This window comes from Mesitornis unicolor, unplaced genomic scaffold, assembly GCF_000695765.1.
Source record: "Mesitornis unicolor isolate BGI_N332 unplaced genomic scaffold, ASM69576v1 scaffold30510, whole genome shotgun sequence".
NCBI classification, from domain to species: domain Eukaryota; kingdom Metazoa; phylum Chordata; class Aves; order Mesitornithiformes; family Mesitornithidae; genus Mesitornis; species Mesitornis unicolor.
This window is the reverse complement of record NW_010158076.1, coordinates 1-9291: the sequence shown is the minus strand read 5'-3', so window position 1 is coordinate 9291 and position 9291 is coordinate 1. Positions and strand designations below refer to the sequence as shown.

The following is a 9291-nucleotide window of genomic DNA, read 5'->3' as shown; positions in this document are numbered from 1 at the left end:
TTCCTGCTGTGGAGTTACTGGGAGCTGCAGTGATTTTTAAAATCTCGCTGTTCATGCGGTCACCTTGGTGACTGGTGAATGTAAGTATTGCAGCAACCCATCCCCAGAATAGGGCAGTATCTGTGCTGCGGGCAGCCTCAGGACTGCCAAGGGAGGGAATTTGTAGTACTGTTGTAAAACAGCAGTTTTCTGCTGGGTCTCAGCAACCACCTGTCTGTGCAAGCGTGGAATTGAATGGTAATGCAATTAAATGGCTCTGTGGTGTTCAGTGAGAACAGACTCTGCTCACCACCTCTGTTGGTACAGCTTTTGAGGGAAATGCACCAAGACACTTAACTAAGCCACACATCCAAACCTTAACAGGAAATTGTCAGGCCTGTGTAGTGTCCACCAGCTTCAAAAGTAAGCAGTGTGTTATCTCCATGCTGTCACAGGTTGCCTTTGAATATTGGCCCCAGTGGATTCTTTCTAGCCTCTCAGTCAAGCATAGACTTTTCTAGACCAGTAGTAATAATGAGCTGATTTTTTTTTTTTTAAACTAGAAGCAAAGGTATTCTCCCCTTCAATACAATTGCTCTGTAAGCAGAATGAAAGGTACACAGCCTCCCTCTAAAGCAAGTCATTTAGCAGCCAAAGCAGTCAAGACTGGCATTAAAATCTGGGGACCCTACCTTGCCAAATGTGTGCAAGAAGGGAATTAACACAAGGAACCTCTTTTTTTGTTCCTGGCTTGAGCTGGGGAGAAAGCAGCTCTCGGGAGGCTCCTCAGAAGTCTTCTACATCACCACCCTTTTGCCTCTACAGCCAGGTCAGAAAACCTCCTTGTACATGGAAGACTTCAAATCTGGTCCAACCTGGCTGCTTTTTTTCTATAACTTCAGAGTAGCACTACAGCATCAACAAGCCCTGGAGCTTGTGATGGGTGTCACAGCAGGCTGATAGCCTAGGGCTTCCAAAATAAGAAGAGATCTTACCCATTCCCAAATCTGAAGCAATAGCTGTTCTCTGATATATCAGGGTAGAGTTTTGGTCTATGCTATCACTGGATAGCATAGATTTTTCCCTGTACTCAGCACTGGTGAGGCTGCACCTCAAACACTGTGTTCAGTTTTGGGCCCCTCACTGCAAGAAGGACTTCAAGGCAGTGGAGTGTGTCCAGAGAAGGGCAATGAAGCTGGTGAGGAGTCTGGAGCACCAAGTGTGAGGAGTGGCTGAGGGACCTGGGGTTGTTTAGCCTGGAGAAGAGGAAGCTGACGGGAGACCTTATTGCCCTCCACAATTACCTGAAAGGAGGTTGTCGCGAGGTGGGGATCAGTCTCTTCTTCCAAGTGAGAAGCAACAGGACAAGAGGAAATGACCTCGAGTTGTGCCAGGGGAAGTTTAAATTGGATATTAGGAAAAAATCCTTCACTGAAAGGGTTATCGGGCACTGGCATGGGCTGCCCAGGGAAGTGGTAGAGTCACCATCCCTGGAGGTATTTAAAAGATGGGTAGATGAGGTGCTTAGAGACATGGCTTAGTAGCAGACAGGTTATGGTTGGACTCGATGATCTTAAAGGTGTTTTTCAACCAAATGGTTCTATGGATAGGTTACAGCAGGTTTTTTTTTACCCTTGGGGATCCTATGTGTTGCAATTCCAGCCTTGAACAAAAAAAAATGCTGACACTGGGGGGAGACAGCAGTTCAGATTTGTTTCAGTTTCTTGTTCAGAAACCAGCTGGGGACCTTGAAGTCTGATTTCTTACTGAAAGAAGGGTTATACAATGACTTGAGGCAAGTTTGAAAGAGGAATAGAGGATTAAATTTGAGTTTTGTGCCTCCAAGAAAGGAGGCAGCAAGAATAGAGAGCCTTGAAATGCACAGCGTGCATGAGTGTGCAGCTTGTTAGACAGCAGGGGATCTACACGGGATCCTCTTGTAGATGTTCCCCTCCCAAAAAGTGAGCCAGGTGCCTGCAGAACTACAAATTCTCTCCTTCAATCTCTCTTTGAAGGGAGCACTCATGTTGTACTGATGGGCAACTTAACCCTACACAGTACCTCACTCACCCATGTCTTTCACTGTTGGATGTTGTCTTTGCCACCAGTGCCAAGTGCTGAAGATGACTGAGAAAATAAAAGGACTACTGGTGTTTAAACTTTGAGTGTTTGCAACTTCAGGCTTTCTTCTACTGACGTTAATACCTTGTGTTTTTTAAAAAAGCAGAAATCCTTGCATAGTAATAAGCAAAGGAGCTGCTGTGATTTTAAGGGAAAATAATAAACTCTCACAGGTTCTGAGAGAACTTACGTGGCTGCCAGAATAGGGCTCCTCCAGTCTAAAAGACCTCAGTGGCTGTGGGGTATCTGTCATCCTTAAAGTGAAAACAAAAGGGAAGGAGCATGCAGTGAGACTGTCTTCTCATTATCTAGTTTAGACTTTGGCTGGAATGAACTCAGCCTGATTTGAATGCCTTTAGTCTGAAGGCCATGAGATTGCTCTCCAGCCATTGTGCAGCAAGTCAGGGAGCTGAATGTTTTTCAGGTCTTGGGCTATAAGCTCTAAGAGCCTCACAGGCAAACAACTATTCCCAACATTTCCTTCCTCAGTTTTTCTCTCGAGGGTCAACTATTCCAGCTGTTTTTTCCTGCTCTTCTTAGTAAAGGCACTGCAAATGCTCGCTCTGGGGTAGAGTCCTTCACAGTGCTCCTTGATCCCAGCTCTAACCTGCTGACTCAGTCAGCATCTCTGCCTACCTGCCAGCTGTCAACCCTGTGGTCAAAGAGGAGCGTGTTGGCAAACTCTCATAGCCCCCTTTCCAGCTCTGTCATGGGAGAAACCAGGAGACTGAGCTGAAACAAACCTCTCTTGTTTCAGCTTTCACCAGTTCTTCACAGACTTTGCAAAATTGGTTCCAAAGATGCATGAACTTGCTGCATTCTCTCTCTGTTTATTAACTATGTACTAACCTCGGCCTTCAAATCAAGTTTAGTGAGGAGCTGAGAGACCTCACATGAAGAAGCTGACTACCCTCTGACAGTCTTGTATCTCGTGTGCTCCTGATCATGTGGAAAACAAACAAATGCAGAACCCACATGAGTGAGTGGAGACAGATCAGGTAAAAGTTCTAAAACCTGAGTTTATGTTTCCTCCATGGACATGTGCCCAAAGCCATTTTCAGATAGGCTGGCTACCTGGTTTGGGGACTCAGAGCTGGCTAGATGTTTACACACGACTCACATCCTGCCACAGTTTGGCTTTGGCTTTTGAACTGGTTTGCCTTGGCTACTGGAGGAAACCCAGAATATCATCTAGGCTCAGCTGGACCTTAATTGGCATATGTGTGTACCAATCTTGGGGATAATCAGAGCACCGGCAGGGCCTCCTCCAGGTGATAACAGAAATACCCAATAGTTGCCAGAACAGTTGTCTCCATAGCAATGGACTCCTCATGTGTTCCTGTAGAGAAAACGTTTGGTTGGGCACACAGTGATTACTCATGTATTCATGTATATCTCTGTATGGCATCAATTTCTCCCTCTTTAAATGTGATGAGAGAGCTATTGAAAATGTCGGTGTGTACCAGCACCAAAGGCTGTGCTTCCCCATAAAACTCTTTCTGTCTATTCAAAGGCTTTGAGATGGCTGTCATGGAGCAGATAATGTATGTAGCTGCTTCCTGCCGGTCACCAGAAACACTCAGAAGCATGAGTGACTATTCTTTTTTATTAGTCTCTTTTTCTTCTGGACTTCCTCATATTGGTTGGTTTTGCTCTCTAATGCCTCTGCTTCTAATACTATGGCACTTTCCCAGTCTCATGGCTCTTTTGATTTGCTGTGACTCATATTCCTCTGGCCTAAATTCATGCTAATTTCCTGGCTTAGTGTTTCTCATTGATTTGAGGAGGCTTACAGCTAGCCAACAAGAAATGTCAGACACTGGCCTTTACATGTATTTGTTTTCTAAAATAGTTTTCTTAGTTTTCATTTCCTTACATAGAACACTGTTCCTGCATCCCTCCTCCTTTCTGCTGTGCATTTCTCTCCATACCTCCTCCACATGGCTGCTGCAGAAGGAAATGTCAAGGAAGAAGTTTGTAGAGACAGAGGCTGGGCTTTGAGCAATGTTGGTTGCCTTTCCACTGCACAGCCACCTGTCTCCCAGTTCTCAGGCATGGCACAAAATGGGCTGAGCCTGCTCAGTCACACCTTGTGTCCCACCATTACATCCCTGGCTTGGGCCTCTGTAGGCTCTTGCCCAAGGTGCATTTGTCCTGCCTGTATCCTGAGTTGCAGCACGCTATTAAGACAGAGGAATTGAAAATAAGGGAAAAAACAGTGTTGAGGCAAACATTACAGTTCTGCTTCATGAGCTGGAGGAAAAGAAATGGGTTTTTTTCCATGAAGACAAGACTTGGAAAAATATTTAGAAGTAATTAGTCAATGAGACATCATAAAAATTCAGGTGATTTGCATTCCAGCTAGCTTAGAGAAGAGGGACATCTGTTATTGCTTCTTCATCACCATATGCATTTGCATCTGCCTCTCCTCCTTATGCAAAGATACTTTATTAATTTTATTCTAGTGGTGCATTTCAGTCACACAGAGAGAGTCATGAGTGGGAACAAAGAAATTAGCTTTGGCATTCTGCAATGGTCAAGTGTACTGAGCCACGCTGTGAGAGCTATTGCTAGCAAACCTAATAAAATAATAGGTATTTAAAATCCTACGAAGAAGATATTAGACTCAGTGCATGCTATTTCAAGTGCTCTTGAATAAGGTGCATGCTATTTGGTAACATCCTCCTATTAGCTTGTTTAGTCATATGTTAAAGGAATTGCTTGTCATCCTAAATTACCAGTTGAGTCAGAACTGTATGAGCCACAATATTTTTCTTCGGTACAAAGGGTTACAACATTTTGCAGAAAACATGGGTTGTAATTACCTTTATGCAGCATCAAGAGGGGGGGAGGTGGGACTGAAGAAAGAAGAGGACTCATCTCAGAGGATTTTACATAAAATACCGAAGTTCAGTTGATTTCAGACTCAGTTCTTTTTCTTGCCTGCAGGTTTCCATACACATTTAATGAGACTGAGCAGAAATGTTTTGCCAGCCCTCAACCTCCCAGCGGGAGGCTGGGAAGAGTGAAGGTGCTTTGGGAAGCTTTCCTAGCCCTTTGCAGCAAAAGGATATTTTTCCCGTGCTCTCTGGGAGATGTAGCACTAAACACTTCCTCTTTCCTCATGCTTGTTTCCATGGAGGAACGTGGAGGCTTCACCCTCGTTTTACCAAAGAACACAAAACAGGAAAGGCTGATGAATTCCCATGACAGAAATTACTTTCTTTTGATACTTCCTGTAAAAGGAGGTGATTCTGTACCTGGTCTCACGGACTCCACTGCAAAATAGGGATGGCAGAAGGCACACCCTACCAATGAAGAGGTGTTGCAATGTGGCCCTAAACCCACAGCTGTGCAAGCCATGGCAGCAGAGACCGGTAAGGCTGAGCTGTGGTGAGGCAGCAGTCTGGGACTCTGCTTCCTTCAGGTTTGACCTCCTTCTTCACCTGAGTCCAGAACACGGCAATGAAGTCATCGGGTTTGGGCTTCAGCCCTCTGCTACTTCTCCCCAATAGTACAGTGCAGTGTCATCGGGTGAAGGTAAACAGTCACTGGGGAAAATGGGGTGTGCATCATTTGTTTCTTAAGAAAACCAAGCTAGTCTGCAATTACTGCCTATCCTTGTGGTAAAGAGGCACCAGACTTCTTTCTTTCCTCATACTGATTTCACACCACTTCATATTCATCAATATTTAGTATAGCAATTGCTGTTTCAAGCCAATGTGAAATTACATTCAGGGCCACGATACCAGGAAAAGAAAAACATTTCTACTCCTCTCCGCTCTCTCCCCTTTTCCCCCCACTCATTCCTCCTTCTGTCTGAAGCACCTGATTTTCCATTCTCTGCTACATCCGTATTCGTAAAAAATGAGCAGATGTTTTTGCTGAAGTATATGAAGCTGAGAAAAGATGGTTATTTATCTCTGTATATTCACATTTCAGCTCTAGAGAATTACATGTGTGGGTTCTTCTGAAGGTAGATGAAACTCCCTTTTTTAGGTATCTCTCTACCATATCGGATTACAATGCTCTTTTAGAAGGTTTCCTCACACAGGAGAAAAACTGCATAGATTTGCCTCAGTGGATTGAAATATTTTTGTGAACCTGTGAATCATCTCATAACTTACTTCTTTTATCTTTTTGTGGTCTTAGTGCTCTAAGAAGTACACAATAAACACATACTCAGTAATGAGCAACACGGAGAATGTAAATTGAGAGCCACTTTAAAAACAACACACAAGTGTTCAATGGTCTTGAAAAAACTACTGTTGAGAAATACTATTTTGCATGCCTCATAAATAAACTTTTAAACTAAATTTTGTGAGGAGATTATTACATCTCAATAATCAATGTTGTGGGTAAAGAAAGGAAACTTTGGATGATGAATGCCGTATTTTATCCTGAGAGACTGAACTCTTCATGCTTTAAAGCCTGAACCAACTGCTAATTGTTAGGCTTCAGAAAGAAAATTTTAGAAAGATTTCTTCTACCTGTCACTGAAACGTTTATTGGAACATTTATGTGCTGTTGGAAGCAAGGTACTCGGTGTAATAAACTACTGAGCTGATATCAGATGTTGATGTGTGTATGATGGGAAAGCCACATTAAATTCTTCAGACTTCTTTAAGCTGAGGGCTCTGGTGTCAGTCACAGTTCAGCATATTCCCTGCTCAGAGGCAGATCTCCCATTTGAGTGAAAGACAGGCCTGATCTGCAGAATTCATTTTGCAGCCCAGTGTTTCTCAAAATTGAGGGCATTTACATCTGAGGCGTGGTGTCGTGATTCCCATGACAGAGGAATTTATGCAAAACACTGGCTAAAGTGGGCCTTAGGCACGCTTTGACCCGTGTTCATGATAAGGCAAATTAACTGTCCCTTCCCGGCACAAGCATAGCACATATCAACCTAATCCTAGAATACACCTAAAATGAAACATTCACATTTAAAATTATCACATCTTCTATTATGCTGGTGACATGTGGTTTTTTAGGTTTACACCTTTTGAAGGAAAGGGGTCAGAAGAGCTGGAACAGGGTAATTTAATCAAAACACATTTGAGGCCTGACTGCAGGAAGAAGCATTTAACAAAGTGTGTCAAGGTAGTAGTTCTCCCATCTCTTCACTCTGCTAATCATTGCCTTCCATTTGTTTGAGGTCATCCTCTCTATTCCTTTATCAATCATATCACTGAAGAGGATGCACCTATAGGATTGGGTCCTCTCAACAGACCTCAGGGCAAAGTCCTTCCTGTTGTTCATAACAAACCATTTCAGAGAAGACCAGGTGACATCCAGAGGGTAGAGATAGCTGTAAGATGAAGGCACAACAAGAAGCTCATGGCCATTGGCTCTAGCAACTTCAGGGCAACATGCAATGCTGGACATGTAGCTCGCTGGTGGGACTGGTGGCAGAGTCCCCATCTCTGTCTCCTTGCCATCTTTTGCCCTGCCATGCATCAGCTGCCTTTTGTCTCTCATCACAATTACGCACTTCCCATAGGACATGGCCAGGGTATCACACAACTCCTGAAAGATGCCGTTCTGCCGGTGGGTGGGCAAATCGCCTCTTAAAAGAATTTTGTACCTCCAGGGCACCCACCCTTGGTTGCTACCGGCGTGAACAATTGTCCATACTGGCCAGCGCAGGCCATCCTCCTCGGCTACTCTTTCTCCTGTGATAAGACTTTCTGGAATATCTGTTTCCCCTAGAAAAATGGTGTTGAAACTGTTAAGCTGCAGTGCCCTCAGAGCTCTTAAATACTGCAGGCACTGTCTCTTTGAAGCACCATCAAAGCAGTCCCTGTGAATGATCTGCCTGAGAAGCGGATTTGCGAAGCGCTGCATGCTGGTGTCCCAGGACTGGAGAAGGACGCTCGCAGAACTCACAATGCGCCCGTTGTCCCGGCACTACCCCGCGGTGTCACAGCCCACCAGCGGCAGCACCAGCAGGGGCTTCCGGGTGGCTGATCAAAGGGCATCTTGGAAAACAAAGGTCCCATCAGACTGGGCAGGCTGCAGCTGTGCAGCTAGCAGCTTCTGGTCAGGATGTTGCTCATCTTGAACATTGTGGTTCCTTCTCTGGCAGCACTGGGTGGGTGCTTGGGCCCTGTGTATGTGTGTGGGCCAGCCAGGCACCACCGGAAGAGATGCAGAGGGATGGGGATGTGGTAGAAGGAGCTTCCCTGAGTCAGCACAGAGAGCAAGCCATCACCTGAGCTTTGAGACCAGCAGTAGCAACTGTCCCCTCCCTTTCTGGAGAGCATGTGGCCTCAGGGAAGATGTGGCCTTGAAATCCCCCCAGATGGAGAAGGTGGTTGAACCCTGGATGTCTTATTATGGGGGGAAAAGAGGACCTCTGGACCCCAACATGAGCCTCTCTGACTGGTAGGCCCAGTCCTAGCAGCACTGTGAGGTGATGCCTGGTGCCTAGCAGCACAGCAGCCTGTGCAAGGTCCATCATGCTCAGGAATATGTGACGCCTCAAATATCGCTTCAGGGTGAGGTAATTTTAGGAGTAATTTGGTTTCTAGAGTTCCCTGAGTTCCCACTTTGTGCACCCGCTTCTCCATTTTGTGCTGGCTCTAATGACGAACGCCTGAGGGACCTGCATCGAGCCCAACACCCAACACCAACACCATCCAACGGTGAACACCACCTTCACAGAAAAGGAAGGGATTATGGGGGAAAAAGGAAATCACAAATTACCGATGTGGTAGTATGTGAACACGCAGGCTGAAATGAAGGTCAGAGCAGAAGGCTGGACAGGTACCACGGCAAGTCAAATGGGGGTACAGGAGCAAATTGAGGCAAATTGAGGGCTGTAGCCAGCGCGGGGGGACGAGAACAGTCAGCGGAAGATGGGTGCATGCGTGTGTCCAAGTGTGCACAGGCACACCGAGGACAGCAAGTGTTCAGCTGGGGAGGATTGTGGAGCAGCAGAAAGTGATGACTGTTTTGACCTGTCTGGTTTCTTACCTGCTCCTCCTCCTCCCTGCAGATGCACATGCAGAATTTTACACCAGGAACAAGCTTGTCAGTACAAGACTGTTAAATTGCTTGCACTTAGCTGTACCTACAAGCTGGGAGTAAATGCTGGCAGCATTATCAGCCTGCCAGATGGGGCCTGAACAGCACAAACATGTCAGTCTCTGATGATGGCGTGTATTTCACAGAATCACACAGAATCACAGA

General features: G+C 45.5%; 1 protein-coding gene across 1 annotated transcript; it reads right to left on the bottom strand.

The window, feature by feature from the left end:
• Positions 1-7182: 7182 nt before the first annotated feature.
• Positions 7183-7944, bottom strand: LOC104539078 (chromosome unknown open reading frame, human C21orf140). Its single transcript, XM_010182517.1, has one exon. The coding sequence runs from the start codon at positions 7942-7944 to the stop codon at positions 7183-7185; it is 762 nt and encodes a 253-aa protein (XP_010180819.1).
• Between the last annotated feature and the right edge of the window lie 1347 nt (positions 7945-9291).